The 27901-nt window shown below is 48.9% G+C and overlaps 1 protein-coding gene across 1 annotated transcript in view; it reads left to right on the plus strand.

Annotated features, from left to right (window-relative positions):
• The window catches only part of man1a1 (mannosidase, alpha, class 1A, member 1), a 110344-nt gene extending 85599 nt beyond the window's left edge, over positions 1 to 24745 (plus strand). The window contains exons 6-12 of the mRNA XM_056581136.1: positions 9679 to 9802; positions 10380 to 10473; positions 11028 to 11143; positions 13536 to 13755; positions 16543 to 16715; positions 18162 to 18277; positions 20496 to 24745. Coding sequence (XP_056437111.1) covers positions 9679 to 9802; positions 10380 to 10473; positions 11028 to 11143; positions 13536 to 13755; positions 16543 to 16715; positions 18162 to 18277; positions 20496 to 20631 — 979 coding nt within the window. The 3' untranslated portion in view covers positions 20632 to 24745. The remainder of the gene's footprint in view (positions 1 to 9678; positions 9803 to 10379; positions 10474 to 11027; positions 11144 to 13535; positions 13756 to 16542; positions 16716 to 18161; positions 18278 to 20495) is intronic.
• Positions 24746 to 27901: the final 3156 nt, after the last annotated feature.

A 27901-nucleotide genomic window follows, 5' to 3' on the forward strand; every position in this document is an offset into this window, starting at 1 on the left:
AAAGCCTAGCTATGTGGCTTTTTGTGACCTCGGTTTGTCTCGTCCTAGAATCGTTGGTGCCGACATAAACTACAATGTTGTCGAAACTAGTGTCGTGTTTGGTGCATCTAAACTCCGTATGCACCCTAAGATTAGATTCAATGTCGGGAGCCCGGGCCCCGGGTAGGTAAATAACTTGCATTATGTAGTCCAACTTTACGTGTAACAGAGTCGCCTATGACTAGCGTTTTTACCACCGACAAAGACTTGCGAGGCAGGCTGCTGTCCGCCTTCGCAAGTGGTGCTGCCGACAGGGTTGCCTTGACGGAGTCACTGCTATCGATGGCGCTAGCTCTTCGAGTCCGCCTGGCGGGTCTTTTCTCTATACTTTCTGGAGTATCTTTCTTCTTTATGCTCGCTACCCTTTCATCCTCTAACTGACATATACGTCTCTCTAACAGAACTATTTTATCCATGAGAAAGGCGGAACAAGAGCAACCGGAGTCCATGCTTACTGTGGTTGATGCAGACGGAGCTCCAACGATGAAACAGCGAATACAATACAGAGTATACAGAACAAGTCGCAGATATAAATACCAGAAAAATGGATACAAACCGAGATAGCAGGTCGACGCTAAGCGTCCTGCTAACCAAACCAAGTGGGCTACCCGGAAGTTGCGTCCTCGGTGTCACACAGCAGCCTCGGGTCAGCCTGTGGAGAGAGAGCACAGGTTCTATTTCATGTAGGCTACGCCGTCTAGGCTTCGCCTTATGGGCTTGTCCCCCCATAGTTTGAAAATTCAAACTATGCACCTATCAGCGTGGGCACCGCCCACATTTCCCACGGTATCGTGTATATAGCACGGTGCATACCGTCGCTCATCCTCCCTTTCAGCATTTGTGCTTGTCAGCAGATTAGAGAACTAAAAGAAGATGTCTTCAACGGAACAACGGATCTCCCAAGCCGGTGGCAGCGGCCCGGGAGAGGCCTCGGACAAACGGCCCTTTTCAGGGCCACCTGAGAGCGCTCCTGGGGCTAGGTCTTTCTCAGGACTCCTTTGCGCCTCCTGTCCCGCCTCCCTGGCACCGGGTGACGGGCACGTGGCGTGTTTTCGGTGCCTCGACGCCGACCACGGCGCCCTCCGTCTCCTGTGTCTCATGCCGGGAGCTGTCTGAAGAAGGGATCCTCTCCAGACACCTCTACTTCTCTCCTGCGGTGGACCTGGCTGACGCCATTGACCTGTTCAGGGCCAGCCCGGACTACCACGATGGCGTCATCAACACCGACGACGACGCTGTCTCAATAGACGACGTCTTCGACGACTCGGCGTCCGGTGTTTCCCACTCCCGGGTTTCAACCGCCACTGCCGTGGAACGAGAGAGACCGCGCCGGGTGGCCGATCTCTTCGGGGAGATCATGGGTGAGGTGGCGGCCATCAAAGGAATTCCTATGCCGGCCCCGCCTCTCGCCCCCATATCTGACGATATGCAGGGCGAGTGCTTTCGCACCCCATCGTCTTCCCGACGGGTTACCCAGTGCCCCTTGTTCCCGCCTGTGCAGCACTTTTTTAGTGCTGCCGGTGGGGACCCTTCTACACTGAAGGCCCCGGTGAAGTCCTACACGGATTTCACCAACGTGGAAGGGTGGGCCGATACTCAGGCGAGGGAGATCCCTCGCCTGGAGCCTCCCCTGGCAGCGCTTCTCTGTCCGGGCGCCGGATGGCGCCCTAACGAAAAGCCGCTGCCCCCCGACCGCCTCCAGAAACAGATTGTCGGCCTAACGGACAGGGTGTTCGTTTGTGCCTCTCAATCTGCGGCGGCGGTCAACAACATCGCCATGCTCTCCTCCGCCATGGTCTCCTTGTCGGCTGACCGGGAGGCCTACGGCCCGGAGGAAGCCGCAAGATGGCTGGCGGTTTCCCGCTTTTCCAGCGCCATCCTCCAGCTATGCCAGCTGATAGCCGTTTCGGCCGGCCGGCATATGGCGTGGGCAACAATGATTCAGCGAATCATATGGCTCTCCCACACTGCGGTGCCGGAACGGGAGTGGGCCAGCCTGGTCCAGGGTCCACTAGCGCCGGATGGTCTATTTGGTCCCCGGTTCTCCGAGGTTCTCGCGCACCAGCAGTCTGTCCGTGAGAATCGTTCCCGGTTCGGGGCGATTCTCACGGGCTCCTCCCACCAGCAGGCCGGGAGGAAGCGGGGTCCAGGCCGGGAGGAAGCGGGGTCCAGGCCGGGCCCAGCGTTCCAGGGGACCGCCTCCGACTCCAGCCCCGGTGCTGCAGCAGCAGCAGCAGCAGCAGCAGCAGCAGCAGCGGCCGCCGCCACCACGGACGGGTGGAGCAGCGCCACGGACCGGGAAGTTCCGGAAGCTGGCTCCGACTTTTTCCTTCCCTAATAAAGAAAAAATTAAAGACCGTTCGCCTGAACGGCAGTACATGGTACCCAAAGAGCGATATTCCTTAGGCCACCTGCGTCCTACGCTTGTGGCGCGTTCCTCCATGTTGCCTCTTTCTCCCCCTCAGCCCGGTGGCTGTAGAGTGGCGGTCGGACGGCGTGTTCACATGGCCTCTGGTTCACCTGCTTCTAAGAAGCGGCGATCCTTGGAGCCTCGTGGACGGATCAGAGACTCGTTGCACGAGCCCGTGGATGCGGCCGCTTGTACCGGTCCCCTGGTTCCCCACATTATAGGTGAGGAGACGGGTCCGCGCGCTGTTCAGCGGTCACAAGCGCAACGTCTAGACAGCTCGTTGTTTTTACAGCGGCTGGTTCTGGTACGCCCTCTCTCCAACCGCTATGCGTGTTGGCAAGAGCGGTGCGTTCTGCCATCGTGGTTGGACACCACGTTGAGATTGGGCCATCCCATACAGTTCAAGCGTCGTCCCCCACCCCTACCCGGCTGCGAGCACGGCTCTGGCAGCAGAGGTGGCACGTCTCTTGGTAAAGGGGGCCATCACTGTCGTTCCCCCCCACGAGTCTCACCTAGGTTTTTATTCCCGCTACTTCCTGGTTTCCAAGAAGTCAGGGGAAATGAGACCTATTCTGGATCTTCGCGTGTTCAACAGATTCGTTGCCACGAGGAAGTTCAGAATGCTCACGGTCGGAGCATTGTTCCGGTGTGTGAGAGAGGGTGATTGGTTCACATCCCTGGATCTCAAGGATGCTTACTTCCACGTCCCTGTTCGGCAGGCGCACAGGAAGTTTCTCCGCTTTGCCTTTATGGGGATGGCGTACGAGTACCAGTGTCTGCCGTTCGGCTATTCCCTGGCTCCGCGCACCTTCTCGAAATGTGTGGAGACGGCGTTGGAACCGCTCAGGCGTCAGGGAAAGAGGATTCTCTTCTACCTAGACGATCTGCTTATTCTGAGCAACTCAGAAGAGACCGCGAGAAGGGACACCATGTTGGTGATAAACCATCTCTCCTTCCTGGGTTTTGCCATCAACTGGGAGAAGAGCTCCCCGCTCCCCAGCCGGCAGACAGTCTACTTGGGGCTTTGCCTAGACTCAGCCACCATGACTGCGATGCTTTCGCCTCCTCGGCGAGACGCCATCCTGTCGGCGCTCTCCCGTTTTCACGTTCGCAGAAACGTGACCACACTGTCCACCATGCGCCTGTTGGGGCTGATGGCAGCTGCCCACCCCGTGGTCCCCCTGGGTCTGCTTTTTATGCGCAGACTCCAGCGGTGGTTTGCTTGCCAACGGTTGGACCCCAGGCGACACAAGCTCAGGGTGCTCCTCGTCCCCCGTTCGGTGTCGCCAGACCTGGAATATTGGAAAGGACCCCCCGCCCTTCTCAAGGGTGTTCCCCTGGGCAGGGTGGCGTCCTACGTAGTGGTCTTCACGGACGCCTCGTTGACGGTTTGGGGAGGAACGCGCCTCTCTCACTCGGTCGGAGACGTGTGGCGCACGCCCCCTACAGCACACATAAATGTGTTGGAGCTCGACGCTGTGAGGAAAGTGCTGTTGCATTTCTTACACCTGGTGCGCGGCCGTCACGTTCTGATCAGGACAGACAGCGTGTCGGCGGCGGCGTACATCAATAGACAGGGGGGAGTCCGCTCCCCTGCTCTCCACCGAAAGGCGGTCGAGCTCTGGCTTTGGGCTCATCAGTATCTCCTCAGTCTGAGAGCCCTGCATATCGCGGGCGTCCAGAACTTTGGGGCGGACCTCATGTCTCGAGGCGGTCCCCGCCGAGACTAGTGGCGGTTACATCCCGACATTGTCAGACTGATCTGGCAGAGGTTCGGGACAGCGCAGGTGGACCTCTTCGCGTCCAGGGAGAACACGCACTGCAGGTGGTGGTTCTCCCTCAGCCCTCGGGATCTTCCCCCGTTGGGGGTAGATGCGTTGGCACACACACCTTGGCCGCGGGCTCTCTTGTATGCGTTTCCCCCGCTCCAGCTGATCCTTCCTCTTCTGGAACGGGTCAGACAGGAGGGTCTGTCCCTGATATTAGTGGCCCCGGAGAACCGTTCAGCTCTGTGGTTTCCAGAGCTGGCCGCGCTCTCACGGTCAGCACCGTGGCCAGTACCGTCAGGCCGGATGTGCTTTCACAGGCCCACGGGACGGTGCACCTCCCGCCCGATGTCTCGGGACGGCTGTTGGTTTGGCTCCTGAGAGGTTGATCCTGCAGGGCAAAGGTTTGCCTGAGACGGTTATCAACACTATTCAGAGCGCTCGTGCGCCTTCTACTTCTTCCCTCTATGCGGCGAAGTGGTGCGCCTTCTCTAATTGGTGTGAGAAGAACCACGCTGTCCCATCTCAATGCGAGGTGGGAAGCGTGCTTTCGTTTCTGCAAAACTTATTGGAAAAAGGTTTGGCCTTCTCCACTATCAAGGTCTATGCGGCTGCCGTTTCGGCTGGCCATGCAGGCTGTGATGGTGGACCGATCTTCAGCCATCCACTGGTCAAGAGATTCTTGCGTGGGGCTAGACGGGTTAGGCCTGTTTCACGCGTGCTTACACCACGCTGGGATCTCCCCACCGTGTTGCGCGGATTGTCCAGGGATCCTTTTGAGCCTCTTTCTCAGGCCCCCTTGGATGCCTTGTCATTTAAGACGGCACTCTTGTTGGCCTTGAATTCTTTCAAGCGGGCCGGTGAGCTAACCGCTCTGTCTGTCAGCCCGAGTTGCTTGTTGCTAAACGAGGACAGCTCCTTCGCGTTGCTCAGACCAAATCCTGCGTTCCTCCCGAAGAACATTAATAGTTATTTTCGGTCGAGGGATATTGTGCTTAAGGCTTTTCACCCCCCGCCTCATTCTGATGAGGCGGAGGCGGAGTTGCATCTCCTGTGCCCGGTTCGGGCGTTGGCTATGTACGTGAATCGCACCGCCGCGTTCCGCTCCACACAACAGTTGTTTGTGTGTTATAGCGACGCTAGCAGGGGCCGCGCTCTCTCTAAGCAGCGGTTTTCTCGCTGGGTATGTGGGGGTGTTTGCTTAGCCTACTCTCGGCAGGGCTTGGCTCCACCGTTGGGCGTTAAAGCTCACTCCACACGGAGCGTGGCCGCTTCAACGGCTCTACTCAAGGGCGTTTCGGTGGAAGACATCTGCGCGGCTGCGTCTTGGTCTTCCCCCGGCCCCTTTGTCCGTTTTTACATGTTAGACATGTCCAGGGGCTCACTCGGTAACTCTGTGCTAGAGCCCGGGACCCCTTTTACGGCTTAAGAATATAGACATGTTCTTTAAAGCGGCGTGGTTGGATTTCCTCTCGCCGGCTGCCGAGTTGGACTTGATTACCAGTCTCACTCTCCCACCTTTTTTCAAATGAAAAGCAGGCTAGGGAGGTTTTTCTATTGGCTCGCCAATTGTCAGGTGGCTTTGTTTGCCAGTGTGGCACTCGTTTTTTTCTTTTCTTCTAAAAACGGCCGAGAGTCCCCTTATTGGAGAGCCGGATTCTGTGGCTCCGCCCCCGGTAGTAGCGGACCTAATGGAAACCGTGTTGCTCTGGTTTTTCTTTTCCTTTTCATGGGTTCCATGAAGCACGGATTAGAGCCCGAGTCTTTACAGACTCACTTTTTTCTCCCTTGATCATTGCCTTGCTTGATCTAGGAGGAATTCGTTTTTTATTAAGCTGTTGTGTTTTACACTTCCTTGGCTTTTTTGAGTCTTAATGTGTTCTGGTGACTTAGGTAGTTTTGACTGGGGTCCAGCAGGAGTACATTGATCGGGCTCCGCTCGCAGCTTCACCTTAGCCCATAAGGCGAAGCCTAGACGCGTAGCCTACATGAAATAGAACGATAGTTATGTTATTATAACTCTAGTTCTATGATTGTAGGCGTAGCCGTCTAGTTTCCCACCTGCTGTACCCTCCAAATGCTGAAAGAAAAGCGTGGAGGATGAGCGACGTTATGCACCGTGCTATATACACGATACCGTGGGAAATGTGGGCGGTGCCCACGCTGATAGGTGCCCGTGCGCGCAAACGCGCGCACGGGACAAGCCCATAAGGCGAAGCCTAGACGGCTACGCCTACAATCATAGAACTAGAGTTATAATAACATAACTATCGTTACACAGCACACGCAGTGGTTGGGACATCCTTCTGAATGAGACTCCACTGCTGGTGTGAGAGACACCGCCATGACACACACACAGAGAAATACACACACAAACACGCAACCTAATTGCAGTCTATAACAGGCCGAATAAAGTTGTTTCATGAAATTCATTTCTTAACAATCATCAACCCCAGTTCCACTGCGTCACCCGGGGTCTGAGGCCAGGGCCCGGGCGGACGGAGGCCTGGTGGTCCCGTGTCTGGGCGGCAGGGGGCTTAATCCACGCTGTAATGGGAAACTAATTGTGGCTGGCACTGTGTGAGGCTTGAAGCTTCTAGATCATTAGTATGGGTACCCAGAAGAAGTGTGTGTGTGTGCGTGTGTGTTTTCCTTTCTCATGTAAGCACTTCCCCAAGTCTCGGCTTCTAATTTTTCTCAATTGCTGCCCCCCCCCCCACACACACACATCATCAGTAACCTTGATAGATGAAGGGTTTGCATGAACCCTGTGTGTGTGGGTGGGGGGGGTTTCTGTATTCATGAATGGTACTCCGAAGCGCCATCGCCAACATGTCCATCATTCCTCGCCCTGGAAGTCATCTGCCTCTGCTCATCTAACACACGCACACGAGATGCATACACACACACACACGAGAATGAATTCATACACACACGCACACGAGAACGAATGCATACACAAACACGAGAACGAACACATACACACACAAGAGAACGCACGCATACACACACACACGAGAATGAATTCATACACACATGCACACGAGAACGAACACATACACACACACACACGAGAACGAATGCATACACACACACACACGAGAATGAATGCATACACACACACACACACGAGAAAGAACGCATACACACACACACGAGAACTAACTAATACACACACACACAAGAGAACAAACGCATACACACACGCGAAAACGAACGCATACACACATACGAGAACGAACGCATACACAAACGCACAAGAGAACGAACGCACACACACACACACTTGCTTACTTACTTACTTACTTACTTACTTACACAGGAACGAATGCATACACACTGGCATACTGGCATACAAGGCAGTCGATGGAACTGCCCATGCCTACCTCCAAGCATTGCTAAAGCCACACACCCCAGCTCGATCCCTCCGCTCAACTACCTCAGCTGGACGTCTGGTACCGCCATCGCTAACAGCTAGCAAAGGCCGTTCAGCAAAGTCACTACTTTTCTCAGTTTTGGGACCTCAGTGGTGGAACGAGCTCCCTGCCACTCTCAGGACCGCAGAGTCGCTCACTATCTTCCGAAAAAGACTCAAGACTCACCTGTTCAGAGTCCACCTCGACACTGCATAGCCACTAGGGGTGAAACGGATCAGTGTGTCCACGGTTCGGTTCAGATAACCGTTTTGGGCCTCGGTTTCGGATACGGTTCGGATTAGGATCATGTCCGTGGTAGTAAAAAGGCGGACTTTTTTTTGACGGAGGGTTTGGGGGAGAAACACAAAAATGAATGAGACCCACAGGCTATTTGCAATGTGTTAATTGACTGCAATCAGACAACTTGCAAGGCTTTTTTGTGCAATAAATGTTCCCCTAAATGCATTTGAAAACATGGTGCACTGACACATGTAAGGGATAACGGCCGACGAGGCTTAGAACTCTGGCGACGAGCGCAGCATGAAGCCAGAGTTGCCTCTACCTGTCCATTATTTCCATCGAACCGGACGACCTCGAAGGCCGTTATCCCGCTATCACCCGTTTGTATTTATCTCCCGTATATTTAGAATATAATTGTATCAATTACTTTCTTTAAATTTAGGAATCGTGCGCTTGAACTTCAGAAAACAACCTATTACAGCTACCTCATTGGCTCGGGCAGCACTGGAGAGAATGCATTCCGCTGGGTCCTAAACACCCTTTTGTATCGGACGTAGGCTACAGTAGGCAAAATACGCTACATAAGGCAATGCCTTCATGAAACCGAAATCCGCGGATCTCCAGAATGCTCCGAACTGTGGTAAACGAACCGAACGGATTCGGATACAATTCGAATCCGCTGCAGGCCTAATAGCCACCCTCCCCCTTCTGGCCACCAGTGTACACTGTATTGTATTGTGTTGTATTGTATTGTATTATGGTACTTAACTGTGTAGCAACTGCAGTAGCTGCTATCATTGCTGTAACACGGGGAATTGGTTAGCCTAGCGATTGTTGTACTTGCACTTGGTTCTATGAACATCCTTTCTGTACCGATATATTGATGCACTTCTTATGACAAATGTACTTATTGTAAGTCGCTTTGGATAAAAGCGTCTGCTAAATGCCCTAAATGTAAAATGTAAATGTACACACACACGAGAAGGAATGCATACACACACACACCCGAGAACTTTGGATTGGTCCTGCTGGTCCGTCCCCATGCGCCTCTCCTATCAACTCATAAGGGCCTTCCACTAATGTCTCGGCTTACTGCAACGCTTCTGTAGCCTGGCTCCGCCCGCCTAAGTACTTCCGCTCAATTTGAATTTCCCTTCAGTACTAGGTCTGGACCTGCTGTATGTAATTTGGTTTTCTTGTGCCGCCACAGCGGCCACCAATCAGCGAACAGAGGGCGTGTCTGAGAACAATGACGATGAAGTCGTACGCCAGTTTGAGTTGTTGTTGTAGGTCGGTAGTTGATTTACAATGTGCAATTTTTCCCTGATAAATTAAATTCGACGAACAAAACCTGCAGCTGTCGTTGACGGACATTTTCGTGCAGACGCGCAAGGTGTTTGGTTTGTGTACAACCTGCGCGTGATTCCCGGCGCATGACATACGTCACAACCAAACGTTAGCGATTGGTTATGGCAGATCCAGAGTGGCACTGGGCAGATCCAATCATTTTAGACTTCAACAGACACCCGCCTTCAAGTGAGTTAACGTATGTCAATTGATTAGGTCCAGACTCTCTGTACAAATGAAATGAAATGAAGTGAAGTACGAGAGTCTGGTATAACCAGGCCAACGCTTCTGTCTTTAATCAACACAATTTAGAATCCTATAACATCTCATTCAAACCTTTATTGTGTATTTTTCTGCGAGTTTGAGTTTTCTCCTTTACCTGTATAGAGTTAATTTAAGCTCAGTCTGTGTTAGAAACAAGAACCCAAAGCTGACCTGTGTTCCTCTGACCCTCCGCCAGCGGGATCGGGAGGAACTGGCCCTGGGCGTCGGGCGGCAGCAGCATCCTGGCCGAGTACGGGACGCTGCATCTGGAGTTCATGCACCTGAGCAAGCTCTCTGGGAACCCCGAGTTCGCTCAGAAGGTACTGCTGGGGGACGAGGTCCGGTCCTGGGGAGCATTGATTCCCAACCCGTTAGAACCGGGCCTTCAAACATTTCCAGAAAAAACACATAGAGTCCAGAAAAGGGAAACATTTTGTGAATTGTTCTGAAAGTTTAAATGTTGGTATATCATTCAATTTGTACAACTAGCCCTCGCTGCCACCTAGTTCATAATATGCAACTAAACCACTGTCTTTGCACTACTTTTGGGTTTATTTAGGTCTCAGGCATCTTTTCTTGTGTTTCTCTCACAAATTGTATTATTTTATATTATTCCATTGATGAAGGGAGCCTTAGATTCAAGCATTTCATTCCTGTTGCTTTAATTGTTGTGAATATGACACATCTTGAAAAACAATGAATTTTTTTCTGATGAATATGCCAGTCCTTGGAACAAAAACGGTTGGGACCCCTGCTGTAGAGGAGGCTGTGTGTGAAGTCATGTCAGGGTTGTGCATGAGCAACGCCCTCCCTGTCCCTTTCACTGGCCATGAAGTCTGAATTCATTGTATTGATCCATGGTTGTTGTATTGTATTGATTGTGATTTCTCTATTCAGGTGATGAACATCCGGAAAGTGCTGGAACGATTGGACAAACCTCACGGCTTGTATCCCAACTACCTGAACCCCAACAGCGGGCAGTGGGGGCAACGTGAGTCCACCTAGCACCTCATTTGTTCACCCCCTTCGCCCTGTCCCCCAGGCTCCCTCAATCCCATCTACTTCTTTGTCATGTTCACTCCGAGACCATGAGATGTGCTTGGCCGTGTGCATTTATATACCGACAGAGACCACCAAATCCAGACCCACTTTCCTTCACTTTCCTGCTTGCAAAGATTCTATGGATTCAGTCTGTACAATATGTAACGGTGCCTAAAGAATCATGGTGACCTTATATAGGCCTTCTGCATCCTGCTCCTTATGGGAGAGTCCTACAGTCTGATGTCCTATTGGAGTATGCAGGGTCTGGTGCCTCAGGTCACTCCCAACAAGAGGCTGCGCCTGGTTAATGGCATCCTTATACTGTAGATAGGCCTTGTGCGGGAAGCCATTGTTATCTGTGTACAAGCACAGCCAGCCAGAAGGGACACTAGGATGCTGTCACCGAATACGTCACACTCCTGTCAAACGCACTCCGTCACACACTGTGTCTGTGTGTGCGTGTTGTGGTTTACAAACTTTACATCTGAATGTTTTCTCTTGCAGATCACGTTTCTGTTGGCGGTCTGGGTGACAGTTTCTATGAGTATCTGCTGAAAGCCTGGATTATGTCTGACAAGACTGACGAGGAAGCCAAGAAGATGTACTACGATGCCCTGCAGGTAGGTGGATGGTGTGAGGATGGTCTCTCGTAGAGAGAAAGAAGCTCTCATACTTTGAGTCTTTAGGCCGCATTGAAGCTCTGCTGTAACCAAGTCCAACTCGGATTGAGGAGTGCATCCCAAAGCCAATGACATGAATTGGTTGTTTCCTACTTTATTAAAAATACACCTTTGATTCACCAATTGAACCAATCTCAACCTCAGTACTGTTGTAGTTAATCTACTCCTTGCTTAGGCAGATGCATAATGAGGATGTATAGATAAGCCTCTGGAAGATATTGCTGCCTTTCTGAATGGTAAACTAAGTTTACATGAAGCTTACATGAAACGACACATCCTCACAAAACGACCAATCACAGTGAAGGGATGGGGTACTGGTGAAGAGCAGCATCCTCCTTTGAACAAGGTGGGTGCCAGGTGGGCCGAGAACCTGGGGAGGGAAACATGCAGAGAACATCAGCAACCATAGGAAACTAATCAAGGAGAATCTGTTCCCCACACACACACACACTCACCCACACACATTAGCAAATCGAAAAGCAGATGCAGCTGCCGCTCCAGCCCACACCGTGGTAATCAGTGTTCTTGGAAGGGAGTTAATGTGGATGATAAGAGGTGAAGGAAGTGGCCGCCCGGCTATGGGCTGGTATCATAATGAGGACCGTTGGCGACACAGCAGTAAAAAGCACTAAGGCACCTGTGTCTTTATCTCTGTGTAGCACCTCTAGCACTCACTCTAAATTGTCTTTATTGGTTTTCTTGTCATGAAATGTGACATTCTTATTACCATAAGTATGAATTATGAAGATTTCCCCTCAACAAAATGTGAAACATTTGACTAAGATTTGGAACTTGTTCTCTAATTCGAATCCACTTTATCCAAAGCATCTTATTGAATTTCAGATTCAGGTTATGTCATTCAAGTAGCTTGCTAAGTTTCTGTTTTTTAAAAGGAACTGCTATAAGCAATCCATATACATTGGTCTGCAGCTGTATTTGACATTATGGCATTAATGGTTTTAATGGTTGTCTTTGTGAACCTTTGGCTTACTGAAGCAGTAAACCCTGAACATAGTGGTGCAGTAGTTGCAATATTGCATGAGTAAACATCCTCATAAACCAACCGAGTTAACGGTAGAATGATCTTGTATTTTTGGTTATGGGATATATCCCATATCTACAATAAAATGCTAGTTTTTTTTCCTGACACCAACATTTGATTGGAGTACAAAAATGTCCCGTTTCAGCCAATTATAGGATAGAACCAGCAATCAGGGAACTTGTCTTTTCCCTATTAGAACACTTGAGGTAGGTTTAGGTACCTTGTGTTACATATGTCCCCGCCCCCCCTCCCCGCCACACACACAAACTAGGGCTTCCCTGAATTCATAATTAGTAATATCTGTATATTCGGTGGAGAGAAAATAAATCAGTCGATTAATAGTGCACATCTTTCACTGTAAACGCAGCGGGCGGAAACCACGGCTGCACAATCAGGGTTTGATCTAATGATCCTTTTTTCGGTTAAATTGGTGAAACAAAGGTGTAATTTTAATAAAGTAGCAGAACAACAACATCGCGTCAGTGGCTTTGCGGTCCACCGGTCAGTCTGAGTTGGCCTTGGTCACATCAGAGCTTCAGCCTAAAGACCCACGCTCTGGACAGTATGAGGCCTTCTTTCAATGATCTTAGGTGGTTTCAACATTAAGCATTTAAATAAATTTCACGGCAGGACTAGTGCTATTTACCGGTGATAAATCACCCAGCCGCTATTGTGAGGGTCGGATCGTCGCTATCTGTTCTATTTATGGTGACTACATAACCAGCACATTAATTATGGTAGGTACAGCTGTTTGGTGTCTTATGGACTCATGTGAACATTGAAATAGCCGCTGAATACGTTCATTATTACATCCCTTCTTAAACCATTAGAAGGGTAATGCCGCAGTGGGTAATGTGTATCCTCACACTGGACGGCAGCTGTCAAAGTGCTAGCAGAATATTCAACCATGTTTGAACGTCCAAAACTAACTGATGATAATCCTGTCCTCCTATACTTGGCAATTCTTATGATGCTTACCGGTTCCTAAACAGAAGCGTTGACGTGAAGAGTTCTCAACGTCTAGCTCACTGACACATATATTTCATCACTGGGATATCCAGATGACATGTAACATAGCCTGCTATCCGCAGTCCACAACTATGCATATACGTTAAAAAAAGTATAATCTTTTGTATACATTTGTTTGTATTAAATGAAACCAAGCATTCAAAAACTGAGATTCGACCCCCCACCTCACAAACGGATACCAGTCCATTCTGGCTCAGGCCGCATAAACACAGGAGGGGTGTATCTAAGTATCCATCGTTGGTTTTCCTCTGCGTCCCTCAGGCCATCGAGACCAACCTGATCAGGAAGTCCAGCGGGGGGCTGACATACATCGCTGAGTGGAAGGGGGGTCTTCTGGAGCACAAGATGGGCCACCTGACGTGCTTCGCGGGGGGCATGATCGCCCTGGGTGCGGACGGCGCCCCCGGCGACCAGACCGGCCACCAGATGGAGCTGGCGGCCGAGATCGCTCGCACCTGCCACGAGTCGTACGCCCGCACAAGTATGACCAGGAGCACAGTCCTCTCCTTATAGATCATACACACACACACGTCGCGGAACACCACTCTGACCGCAACACGCACACACGTAGGGGGGTCGTGGGCCACCACTCTGACCGGCAGCGTGCACCTTAGGGTGCGTGTGGAGAAACAACATGCACACCGAGGTCCTCACAGCACTCTCTCTGAGCGTGGGGTCTCTCTCTGAGCGTGGGGTCTCTCTCTGAGCGTGGGGTCTCTCTGAGCGTGGGGTCTCTCTGAGCGTGGGGTCTCTCTCTGAGAGTGGAGTCTCTCTCTCTCTGAGAGTGGGGTCTCTCTCTCTCTGAGCGTGGGGTCTCTCTCTCTCTGAGCGTGGGGTCTCTCTCTGAGCGTGGGGTCTCTCTCTCTCTGAGCGTGGGGTCTCTCTCTCTCTGAGCGTGGGGTCTCTCTCTCTCTGAGCGTGGGGTCTCTCTCTCTCTGAGCGTGGGGTCTCTCTCTCTCTGAGCGTGGGGTCTCTCTCTCTCTGAGCGTGGGGTCTCTCTCTGAGCGTGGGGTCTCTCTCTCTGAGCGTGGGGTCTCTCTCTGAGCGTGGGGTCTCTCTCTGAGAGTGGAGTCTCTCTCTCTCTGAGCGTGGGGTCTCTCTGAGCGTGGGGTCTCTCTCTGAGAGTGGAGTCTCTCTCTCTCTGAGAGTGGGGTCTCTCTCTCTCTGAGCGTGGGGTCTCTCTCTCTCTGAGCGTGGGGTCTCTCTCTGAGCGTGGGGTCTCTCTCTCTCTGAGCGTGGGGTCTCTCTCTCTCTGAGCGTGGGGTCTCTCTCTCTCTGAGCGTGGGGTCTCTCTCTCTCTGAGCGTGGGGTCTCTCTCTCTCTGAGCGTGGGGTCTCTCTCTGAGCGTGGGGTCTCTCTCTCTGAGCGTGGGGTCTCTCTCTGAGCGTGGGGTCTCTCTCTGAGAGTGGAGTCTCTCTCTCTCTGAGCGTGGGGTCTCTCTCTCTCTGAGCGTGGGGTCTCTCTCTCTCCGAGCGTGGGGTCTCTCTCTCTCTGAGCGTGGGGTCTCTCTCTCTCTGAGCGTGGGGTCTCTCTCTCTGAGCGTGGGGTCTCTCTCTCTCTGAGCGTGGGGTCTCTCTCTGAGCGTGGGGTCTCTCTCTGAGCGTGGGGTCTCTCTCTGAGCTTGGGGTCTCTCTGAGAGTGGAGTCTCTCTCTCTGAGCGTGGGGTCTCTCTCTCTGAGCGTGGGGTCTCTCTCTCTCTGAGCGTGGGGTCTCTCTCTCTCTGAGCGTGGGGTCTCTCTCTCTCTGAGCGTGGGGTCTCTCTCTGAGCGTGGGGTCTCTCTCTCTCTCTGAGCGTGGGGTCTCTCTCTCTCTGAGCGTGGGGTCTCTCTCTCTCTGAGCGTGGGGTCTCTCTCTCTCTGAGCGTGGGGTCTCTCTCTCTCTGAGCGTGGGGTCTCTCTCTCTCTGAGCGTGGGGTCCCTCTCTCTCTGAGCGTGGGGTCCCTCTCTCTCTGAGCGTGGGGTCTCTCTCTCTCTGAGCGTGGGGTCTCTCTCTCTCTGAGCGTGGGGTCACTTCACTTTCTGAGCATGGGGTCACCTTTTCGTTTTATCTCTAAGAATTATTTTGACAGAATTAGATGTTGATTTATCATAATTTAATTATAATTTAGTTCAAAAAAAATTTTTTTTACTGATGAGTGCTGTCAGTTTATGGTGTTATTAACGGTGTTAATGCAAACCAATTTTAACAGCGTTAATTTTTTTAGCGCACGATTAACGCTTTTTTGGCTTGGCAAACGTAGTTTTCTCACCTGCTGTCGAGCAACAACTAGTCACGTTAGAAAAACAACAACACCATACCGGATCTAGCTACACCGGAAACAAAACAACAAGCACGCCGCACAAACTTGTTGGGGCAAGCAACGATACGGAGTGCGTATGTTGAGTGAGTGAGAGGTTGCAGGTGCACAGCTCAGGCTGCCGGACTGCGCTGCCGGACTCCCATCTTTGCTGAGCAAGAGTTTTATTCGAAAGTTCAGTGATTGAAACAAATAAAAGGCGGGGCTATTGAAGTTTAACGGTAGGCCTAGCACTGTCATGCACCTACCCGTTGTCAAGTGGACCGGGTTGAATTCACTGCGGGTCTCCCTTCTTAATGTTCTTCTCAACACTCTCTGATCTCACTAAAAGGCTAGCAGCACGAAATCAAGGGATATTTAGAATCGGAAAAAAAATGTGATTAATCGCAAGTTAACTATGACATTACTGCGATTAATCGCGATTAAATATTTTAATCACTTGACAGCACTACTTATTATTTGTTATTCAGCGTGTGAAAAGTAAACCAATGAGCTTCTAGAGTGACCTCATTGACGGGAGGCTTTGAATTATAAAGGCCCAAAGAGATGCAGGAGAACGACTACGGAGAGGAGACCGCGCTGTTCTATTAACGGGTTTAAAACAAAAGCACTTGGAGAGATTTGTCTGGACATGTTCAGGACGATTTACTGACTTGAATGTCATGACACGTTCAGGCAACGCTCCTCCAGACGCTGACGTGATGCCCCCGTGAACGTTAGGTTGAAGTCGGCCCTCATGAATATTCAGACTATTTCATGCATTTAGGTCTTCAAGACTTCCATGCAAAACACGTCGACTCTTTAATTATGAATCGGTCAATGCCTGTAATAAATTATTTATTCTTCCACAATTAGTCCAATCAACCAACATGCTGAGGCGTGGTATCCCGGTTTGGACGCCCTCAGCTCCTCTGCTCCTCTGGCTGTCTCTAGTTGTTTGGTGGTAATGGGATGTTCCTGTTTCCCCTGCAGCTCTGAAGCTGGGACCAGAGGCCTTCCGCTTTGACGGGGGCGTGGAGGCCATCGCCACGCGACAGAACGAGAAGTACTTCATCCTGAGGCCGGAGGTCATCGAGACCTTCATGTACATGTGGAGGTTCACCCACGACCCCAAGTACCGCGACTGGGGCTGGGAGGCCGTCCAGGTAGGGGCACTCTGGTTCAGTCGCTTTAGTACTGAATTAATATTGATGGATGGATGGAATAAAACTATTTCCACCTCCTTTCCTTTCTTTCCCTCTATTTGTTCTGTTTTTCTTGCTAGCTGTCTCTCTTATAACACTTGGACATTGTAAAGATATGTGTATTGGTGATGTACAATGCACTCTGGGTCCTATTTAACCGGTTATGTGAGGTGCTTTAGTTTGCTACAGTCATTACAATGGGGTTTAATAGGGAAGCATGTCTTCTAATCGCTGTGGCAGAACACCTCACAGGTTTCGTCTCAATCAATACATATTAAGTATCTCAATGTTCCTAAGGTAAGGAATCATTCATTTACAACTCTGGGAAAGGTTTGTTTTTTTCATTGAGTTCTTCCCTGAAGCGAGGGGTGTGGGACCCAAATCCAGCATGGAAACACTTCCATTGAGTGTTCAAGAACACACGGGTCAAGTTGATGCCAAACGAAAACGTCATAGGCGCAAATGTTCCCCATGATAAAAAGGTTAAAATATAACTAAAGGGATAGGGGCAACTTCATTGGTCACCTGGACAGATGAGTCACTGGTCTGCAGCGTGTTGACCTCCCTGACTGAAGGAGGCACTACAGCGCAGGGCTGCTGAGAAGTCCTCTCAGAAGAAGCCGCATCCTTGCCGAGGCCGGCTGCTGATCTGCCAGAGATACAGCGGCAGACTGTTTTTCCGACCTAGGTGGTAACTCATGCATTCTAACCTTGCAACCCACTGGACCGGCTACTGGCTCGACTGGTCATCTGCTTACGAGTGCTCACTTGAGGAGCCCGTCATCTAGTTACCAGCCTCTGGTTGTTTGTTAGTCACATTAGTTACCACCATGGTTAGCACCGATAGTCGGCCTCATATGTGCCCCCCTGGGTCACTAACGCCCAATGTATCACTGGCAGATCAGCCGCTGGCTCGGCAAGTATCCAGCCTCCGCTGGCCTCTCAGTCGTCTAAAGGTTGACCCCTACCCTCGCCGTAGTGCTTCAGTCAGGGATGGCAACACACCGCACACCAATAACCCATATGTCTGGGTGACCAATAAAGTCGCCCGTCTCTCTTCAACCCTACTCCATGTCACAATGCTTTCAGAACTTTATCATAAACATGACGACAACAAAACAAGCAAATAGTTGCATGCAATATCGAAGTGTTTCAGCTGGCATTTATGTAGCTTCATTTTGTGCAGTGACACCAGAGTTCCCCGTCTGGTATGAATAAAGTTATACCTTATCTATAATAATAATAATAATTCTTCATTGCATTTATAAAGCGCTTTTCAAGAGCCCCAAAGCAGCTTCAGTCCTGTGTGCTTGAGTGTGTGCGGGGGTATAAGCTCCGCCCCTCCCCCTGTGTGCTTGAGTGTGTGCGGGGTATAAGCTCCTCCCCTCCCCCTGTGTTGTGTTCCAGGCCCTTGAGCAGCACTGCAGGGTGGAGGCGGGCTACAGCGGCATCAGAGACGTCTACGCCACCTCCCCCAACCATGACGACGTCCAGCAGAGCTTCTACCAGGCTGAGACCCTCAAGTAAACACGCACGCACACCCACACACGCACACTGCAGCAGTTCACTTCAAGTAGGATGACGAGAAAACAGCAATCAGTGGAACTGGCTTCAGTTGGAAAATAATGGGCAGCTTTTCCTCACATTGAGTAAATTCAGATTATAACTCAACATACAATAACCCTTACAAAAAACTGCACAAGACGCACAAAAACATTTCCTCGATTTTCTAAACATAAAATCACAAATTAAGATATAAGCAGTTGCATCTGATATATGATCAAATGCATCATCAGTCATATATGACTAATAATGCATGTATACCTCACAAAGTCATCCAATAACCTAAATGTGGAGGTGAGGTTAATATGGAAGCCGTCTGAAGTGTTTTGACCTTAGTGATGTTTAAAGGACGCAGCGACCAGCTATTCTTAGGTCCCCTTCACTCCAGGGCTCGCTGGCCTCAAAGCACGGCTCCATCCGTCCTAGTTATTAGTTTGCTGTTGATATTTGTCACCAAAAGCTCTGGGTCTGGTTCTCTCTTCTTATCGGCGTGAATACAGTCTTGTTGGTGGCTGATCGGGAGTCTGTGTCTAACTGTGTTTAGACTTTTCTGTTATATGACATAAGTATACATGTCTGCTAACATAGAAAAATCTGCCAGGAGTATTCGCGCCCACTGAAAACGCCCCTCATTAAGTGTGTGAAACAGTTTGTTTGCGCTCCAACTTTACTTCTGTAACAGTGTGACGTCTGACTGTGGGAGATGCTGAAGTGCAGAAGTCCTGCCTCCGAGCTATCTGCAATGTTAACAACTTCTCCAGGGTGTGAATTTGCCGACACACCCGCAAAGTGTTTAACCAATCACAACAGAGTGGGCGTGCTGACCAATCACAACAGACTGGGCGTGCTGACCAATCACAACAGACTGGGCGTGCTGACCAAATAACAGCAGACTAGCAGACCCTCAAGACCATGATATGGGATCTTTAAGCCAATAGCCTACTAAGTGCAAGATGTGTGTGTGCGTTTCTGTCTGGCTAGTCTGTCCGGCCGGCGCTCTCTCCATCTCGCACACATGTCCTCCCCTTCAGCCTCCTCTGTCTGTGGTGTCTCTGCAGAGAGCCAGCTGTCCCTTTAGGCCCCTCTCCAGACCCTCAGGGCTGAGAGCACAATCACGCGACCCACTCCATCCCTTCAATTGGAGCATTTAGAAATAATTTGTGTAGTTGAATCTTAATAGAGCTGTTAGCAGTTAAGAATAATTTTGGGAAAAGTCCGGTTCAGCAGGTGACTGAAATGTCGGAGTTCTCCAAACAATCATAGACCTGCTTCTCCCAACGTCACGCCAACAGCAGACTGACGCTCAGAGAACGGCTTCAGCGATCTTAATCAGCCCATCAGGATTCATTCTTGGTCAAATAGAATATTTATTAATCCTTGTATACCTATGTACCTTGACTTATTGCTTATGTTTAACAAAATGTATTTGTTTATCACGCCCATTGATAAGAGTGTTCAAAAGCATCAAACATCTTTCATGAGTATTAGCTGTGTTTAAAGGCTTGGATCAGAGAACTGGCTCATTTCATTCATCAGACTCGACCCACATTTCTCTTTCAATCAAAGAGATGTTCAGACGGTGAACAGCAGTCATAGTAGGACAGTTATAGGGCTATGTTCGGTTCTCCAAACCAATGACTTAAATAAGCCCACAGTCGGCCTTGAAAAGGATCGCTCAGATCCTAAATAGCAGACACATTAATGTCAAACATTGGCAAACCAGATGGTTTAATGAACGGAAAGAGCCAAACAGTGCATAAAATTGAACTGATAATATAATTCACTTTATTAGTTTGTTCATGTTTGGACACTCGGTCAACGTATGCTCTATAAACCCAGTTTCACAATGGTGTCCTTTTAGAAACAAAAGGCAAGTGCCCGTGCCCAAGTGTCACTTGCCATAATTGATTCCCTGTGTATATGGAGTGAGAGGACCTGGGTTCCCTGTGTATATGGAGTGAGAGGACCTGGGTTCCCTGTGTATATGGAGTGAGAAGACCTGGGTTCCCTGTGTACATGGAGTGAGAGGACCTGGGTTCCCTGTGTACATGGAGTGAGAGGACCTGGGTTCCCTGTGTACATGGAGTGAGAGGACCTGGGTTCCCTGTGTATATGGAGTGAGAGGACTGATGTATGTATAAGTGTACCTCCATCCTCCTGACCCCCTCTCTCTCCCAGGTACCTGTACCTGTTGTTCTCTGAGGACGACCACCTCCCCTCCGACCACTGGGTCTTTAACACCGAGGCCCACCCGCTGCCCGTCATCAGGAGGGACAGCACAGACCAGCCCCACAAAGACAAGACGGCAGCCTAGTCTAGGTGCTTGGTTCAAGTTCAAACTCTGAGCCTGCTCAACATATCCAGGATCAACAGTTGTCTGGGGAAAACCCTGACAATTTAGGTTTACGGTACCAATATTTTCCAATTAATATAATGTTTGACATGTTTTCTGCCCTATGAATGGCAACTGACAATAGGCTTGGTTTTGTGCAGCTTTGAATCCCAGTCCAGCCTGTTGCCTCTTTCTCCCATAGTCCCTCATTCACCACATATATTCCCACAGCTCAACAGTGCCCCCACCACCACATCTGTGGCACACTCCCTAATAGTTCCCCATCTTGTGGCCCCTGGCCCAGTGCAGGATATATTAGCTCCTCCGTGAGGAGCACCTCACACACACACAGTATGACTTATTGTTTATACCCACCCATTGGTTTTTGAGTCACTTCTCTTATACTCTGGATGTTCAGTATTTAATGTACTTTATTTAAAACGTTGACGCCTGTGTTGGAGAGCAAGGTTTTCCTGATCCAACATTTTGTCTTATTTAGTCATCAAATTAGTGCCTTCGCTGCCTGGGAACACACAACAACATGGAGACGAGCTAAAGAGGTTAAATAGAACTGATCTGGATTTGTTTTCCTTCATGTTGGTTTTCTTTAAGGTGGTCTGGTAGCTGATGAATGGAAGGTCGTAGGTTTAAGAAACTGCTCATGATTTCAAAGGTCCAGTTCAATATCACATCTTTTGATTCCATTACCTCCTCAACCCACATGTGGACCTGCCTCTGTAAAAGCAGACCTTAATGTAAACGGGACATGAGTGGCGCCACCTTAAGCCTCCTGTAGAACACTGCCATCTAGTGGTGATGGAATCTTACTGAAAAGCTTTCCCTCTTATTTCAAAACTATCCAACTGAATAAAGAACAAAGGAAGTTCATTTCAAAAGATTGAACCTGACCATTCCATAGCATTCTTTGTTGCACTGTCCTCATATCACATTAGGTCAAGTTCAATTGTTTTTGATCACTGATGAATTACAAAAAGTCTAAAACATGTCCATATGTTCATGGGCTAAGACATCTCATTAATGTGGTAATTCAGTGATAACATTAGTGGTTGAATTATCCAAAATCACACACCAGAAATGGCCTTGTATCATCCATGTGGTTTCTAACAAATAATGACAGCAAATGACAGCTTGCTTTAAGTCAGCACATATTATTTATTAGATCATATAATATGACTTCACCGAAAATCTGATAGAAATTATTCTGATTTTAAATCAATGAAGTATATAAAGAAGGATATGGGACAAGTCAGCTTAATGAGAGAGTTACTTCATATCCACAGGTTGAACCCTCTCCATAGAGGATTAGATTTTACAGTACCACAACCTTCCTTTCTTCTCCCCCTCCTCTGCCAGTGGTTTCCAGATCCCTTCACATAATCTAGTAGCAACCGCATTCAGAAGCCGTTCTCATATCACTGTGGCACCATCTGCAATATCTTTGGTTGTGTTTCTTTTCTTAGTTGAGGTTTATGGTTTAAGTTGTATTCATATGCCGATGTTTAAAAGAATAAATGTAGCTTGTTAATTTATTCTATAATTGTTCAAGTAGGATCTGGACACTGGAACAAAGTCCTCCGGGTGTGTTTATGGGATTAATGTGATGTTCTTCAACATTAAAATGACATCAGGCACCACCAGGCCTATCTGTTGGAAAGCACTGGTTTGGACTTCAGACTGCTTGCATTTGAGGGACCAGTAGGACTAAGCAGTAGGAGCAACCAGTAGGACTAACCAGTAGGACACGCTGATTGGCTGATGGTTGTTATAATGGTGTGATAAAGTACACATGGAATGCAATCCATAGATTTATGGCGGGATTGGGGAGACAAAGGATTAAATGGATGTGTCATCCAATTTGAATTGACGGCTATATCCCAGGCCACTGCCCTTGGTATTCTGTAAGTTTGTGTCTTTTGTTATCTTGTGTTATTTGCTTTAGTGGGATATTTTCTGTCTTGGAAAGCACAAAATGGAAGCAGTGTACCGGCTCAATACTAATGGAGGACATTTGCAATGTGCAATACATTCAGAGATGTGATCCTCTCTATTCTTTGGACAGGTAGATTAAGCTTCAATCTACCTGTCCAAACTACCTGCGTCAAGCTTTTATAATGACACCTCATGTACGTTTTCGTTTTGTTTGTCCTAAATTTGTGTTACAGTTGGGCAACAATGTTAAACTCAGTCTGGTGAAAGAAGTATCAGTTACTTTTAATAATACTTTCAGTAACTCATTTGGGTATTGTGTGGATATTTATTGATGCATAGGACCAGCTTTAGGGATGTAACTGGTAGAGACGGGGGAGTCTTCCCTGCTTCACCTGACAATGTGTGGTCCTCCTCTGCCTGTAGCGTAGTGCTCCTCCAGCCTGAGTCTACAGAGCTGGACCCCCAGGGTTGTGCTGAAGCTGTGGCCCAGAGACTTTGTGAACACACCGTAACAAACACATCATGGCTTCTTGGCCACCAGATTAGCTTTAATTTTCTTTTCTGGAAATAAAAAGGTGCAACATTTTGAAGTAGGAATTATGGCTGACCTGAGGACAAATGAATATGACTTATCAATTTGTTTGTCATTCCGCAACTTTTTTTTTGTTAGCACAATTTGTGGTGGATAATGTTGCCTATGAAAGATGGGTTGGAGTCATTACTAGACACTGTGATTTGCTGTATGTAAATGGTTAGCATAGGTTGATTAGCTTTGCTGGCTAAAATCACTTCTTACACTTGTGTTATGTTATTGAAAAATGCAAATTCAGATGATGGCCTTTCGTATTTTGACCATGTTGAAGGGAATAAATGGGACAAGAGTTGCATTTGAAGGCCTCTGATTGTTATATATTGGCATTAAGATGCTTGAACGTGTAACCTTTTACAAACTTGACGCTTATCATCTTTCGAACATCTTTGTCATATTTGATTTTGTTTATTCTTCAAAGTAGGTTGATTGTGGTGATACTTTCAATATTGATTATTGATGTGTCGCATTCCAATGCCTTTCTAGTTGTGAATCGAACCTTTATAAAAAGCTTTAAGTGTGGCGACCAAACCTCAGAAATGTAATTGCAGGACATATCGCCGATGATCATTCCGCTGCACATATTTTACTTAGCATTGTATGCAGTATTTTCATTTTGTTTGGAATTGTTTTGATTTTGTTCTTTATTTTTGTGTTTATTATTATTGGAAAAATGTAAATATTCCATGAAGACAAAAAACATTCTACATTTATATAAAAATTGAATGAGCTTCGAAATTAAAAGTGATATTAAGAGCAGCAAACTTTTTAAATTAACTATATTTGTTACAATTCAATTGTGAATAAAACAATCTTTTAATAATTTGTGAGTGTTCTGCGCCTTAAATCATTATCTGCTAATGTATGTATAATTTCTGTGCCGCCATACAGGTCAGATTGTAAGTGTGAAATGGATTGCTGTGAAGAATTGCAGACGAGGGAATGTGGCCGTTTAGTTTATATTAACTTAATATATATTAACCTTGATTTTAATTATTTATTGAAAATTGTAAATGATGGACATGTTTATGACACTAAAATTTTGCCTTAGTTGAGGAACTTGTTTGTTGAGGATTTTTGATGCTAATGTAATTCTCAAATGATGGCCTGTGTAACATTTAATTACCTCTAGGATGATGCTAAATTACAAACGTGTGGGATAGTAGTAGATATTTGGATTCAACCCTAAGCTCTGTAAGTTAACTTTAACAGTGCACAATACGTACATTAACTAAGTGGTCTGGTATAGGTTCAATGGATAGCTTTCTAATTAGCTTATTGGTTTCACATCTTAGAAATGTTACGTATTTAATTTTATTGTTATTCCGCCACTTTTTCCGTTCGCGACTCCTAACAAACTTCAATGTAGAAACATCATTCAAACATTGAAACGCTATTATTTTCTTTATTCACATTATTCACTATTCCTGAGATATTCAAGGTTATACAACCAAAATTCCCCCATTCATTCCCATTAGAAAATTGAAAAAACGCTGATTCGTCCTTTATCCTCTTCAACAACTAAGGACTTCATAACTTGGTCAATTTTCAACCGTTTACCATCGTTCAAACATTAAACAGATTTACACATTTGTATCTTCAATAAAATTTCAACAGAATTTCGATATCATTTATACTTTTTTCAGAATCACAGTTTTAGTTTTATTCCAGATTCGTTTTCAGTTGGTCTCACTCTAACCGTTTGCCTAAGCTGCTGCTCGTTGAGCAATCAGTGGCCAACACACCACTCTGGAGCATGGACCTATTATAGAATGGACACCGGATTCCAAAATGGCGGCCATTCATTCCTATGAAAACTGCTCAATGTCGCAGGGCAACATCTAGGAGAGATTTGCTTCCGCATCATGGGAGCCTAGCCACGCCCTAGTTCATGACGTACCGGATGCATAAATATTCTTGTTTTCTAGCACTTTTAGCATTGTAGCATAAGCGAGAGGTCTGAGCTAGCGCAGTCGCATTGTTTACCGACCATGGAAGTAACGATAATTATGATATAACTCTAGTTCTATGATTGTAGGCGTAGCCGTCTAGGCTTTGCCTTATGGCCTTGTCCCGGGTGCATGCTCGCGCACATTGAAAAATTTAAACGATTCACCAATCAACGTGGGCACCGTCCACATTCCCACGGTACCGTGTATATAAGGCGGCGCAAACCGCCGCCCATCCTCCATGCTATTCTTTTAGCATTTGGAGTGTACAGCAGGTCGGAAACTAGACGGCTACGCCTACAATAATAGAACTAGAGTTATAATATCATAACTATCGTTCTATTTCATGTAGGCTACGCGTCTAGGCTTCGCCCTATGGGCTAAGGTGAAGCTGCGAGCTGAGCCCAATCAATGTACTCCTTCTGGACCCCAGTCAAGAAAACTTAAGTCACCAGGGCACATAAGACTCAAAAAAGCTGAGGATGTGCAAAACACAACAGCTTAATAGTCTGTAAAGACTCCGGCCCCAATCCGTCCTTTATGGAATCCATGGAAAGTGACGGGAAGAACCAGAGCAATGCGGATTCCATTAGGTCCGCTACCACCGGGGGCGGAGCTACGGAGTTCGACTCTCCATTAAGGAGCTTCTCTCGTCCGTTTCTTATTTAAAAAACGGCGGGAGTGCCATACTGGCAGACAAAACCAACCCATCAATCGGCGAGCCAATAGGAACCCCTCTACTCCGCTTTCCATTTGAAAAACGGCGGGAGAGAAATACTGGCAGTCAAGACCAACTCGCCATCCGGTGAGAGGAATTTCAACGATGCCTTCATTCTTAAGCCGTAGAAGGGGCACCAGACTCCAACACAGAGGTGCCGAGTGAGCCCCTGGACATGTCTAACATGTAGAAACGGACAAAGGGGCCGGGTGAAGACCAAGACGCAGCCGCGCAAATGTCTTCCATCGGAACGCCTCTGTGTAGAGCACGTTGAAGCGGCCACGCCCCGTGTTGAGTGAGATTTAACGCCCAATGGTGGCGCTAAGCCCTGCCGAGTGTAGGCTAAGCAAACACCCTCACATATCCAGTGAGAAAACCGCTGCTTAGAGAGAGCGCGGCCCCTGCTAGCGTCGCTATAACACACAAACAACTGTTGTGTGGAGCGGAACGCGGCCGAGCGTTTCACGTACATAGCCAGCGCCCGCACCGGGCACAGGAGATACAACTCCGCCTCCGCCTCACTAGAATGAGGTGGGGGGTGAAAAGCCTTAAGCACAATATCTCTCGACCGGAAAGAACTATTAATGTTCTTAGGGAGGAACACAGGATTAGGTCTGAGCAGCGCAAAGGAGCTGTCCTCGTTAAGCAACAAGCAGCTCGGGCTGACAGACAGAGCGGTCAGCTCACAGGCCCGCGTGGCAGAAACCAAAACCAATAAGAGCGCCATTTTAAAAGACAGGGCATCCAAAGGGGCCTGAGGCAGAGGCTCGAAAGGGTCCCTTGACAACGCGGGCAACACGGTGGGGAGATCCCAGCGTGGTGTAAGCACGCGCGAAACATCCCTAACCCGTCTAGCCCCACACAAGAACCTCTTGACCAGTGGATGGCTGAAGATCGGTCCACCATCACAGCCCGCATGGCCAGCCGAAACAGCTGCCGAATAGACCTTGATAGTGGAAAAAGCCAAACCCTTCTCCAATAAGTGCTGTAGAAACACAAGCACCCTTCCCACCTCGCAATGGGATGGGACAGTGTGGTTCCTGTCACACCAATCAGAGAAAACGCACCACTTCGCCGCCTAGAGGGAAGAAGTAGAAGGCGCACAAGCACCCTGGATAGTGTTGATGTAGGATCAACCTCTCAGGAGCCAGACCAACAGCCGTCCCGTTACATCGGGCGGGTGGTGCACCGTCCCATGGGCCTGTGAAAGCGTATCCGGTCTGAACGGTACCGGCCACGGCGCCGTCCGTGAGAGCGCCGTTCTGAAAACCACAGAGCAGGGTGGTTCTCCGGAGCCACTATAATCGGGGACAATCTCTCCTGTCTGACCCGTTCCAGAAGAGGAAGGATCAGCTGGAGCGGAGGAAACGCATACAAGAGAACCCGCGGCCAAGGTGTGTGCGCCAACGCATCCACCCCCAACGGGGGAAGATCCCGAGGGTTGAGAGAGAACCACCACCTGCAGTGTGTGTTCTCCCTTCACGCAAACAGGTCCACCTGAGCCGTCCCGAACCTCTGCCAGATCAATCTGACAATGTCGGGATGCAACCGCCACTCGGAGACCACCGCGAGACATGAGGTCCGCCCCGAAATTCTGGGCGCCCGCGATATGCAGGGCTCTCGGACTGAGGAGATACTGATGAACCCAAAGCCAGAGCTCGACCGCCCTTTGGTGGAGAGCAGAGGGGCGCACTCCCCCTGTTTGTTTATGTACGCCGCCCCCGACACACTGTCTGTCCTGATCAGAACGTGGCGGCCATGCACCAGGTGAAAGAAATGCAACAGCACTTTCCTCATAGCGACGAGTTCCAGCACATTTATGTGGACTGTAGGGGGCATGCGCCACTCGCCTCCCACCGAGTGAGAGAGGCACGTTCCTCCCCAACCCGTCAACGAGGCGTCTGTGAAGACCACTACGTAGGACGTCACTCTGCCCAGGGGAACACCCCTGAAAAGGGCGGGGGGTTTCCCCAAAATTCCAGGTCTGGTGACACTGAACAGGGTAGGAGGAGCACCCTGAGCTTGTGTCACACGGGGTCCAACCGT

The sequence above is a fragment of the Gadus chalcogrammus genome, chromosome 21, assembly GCF_026213295.1.
Source record: "Gadus chalcogrammus isolate NIFS_2021 chromosome 21, NIFS_Gcha_1.0, whole genome shotgun sequence".
Classification (NCBI taxonomy): domain Eukaryota; kingdom Metazoa; phylum Chordata; class Actinopteri; order Gadiformes; family Gadidae; genus Gadus; species Gadus chalcogrammus.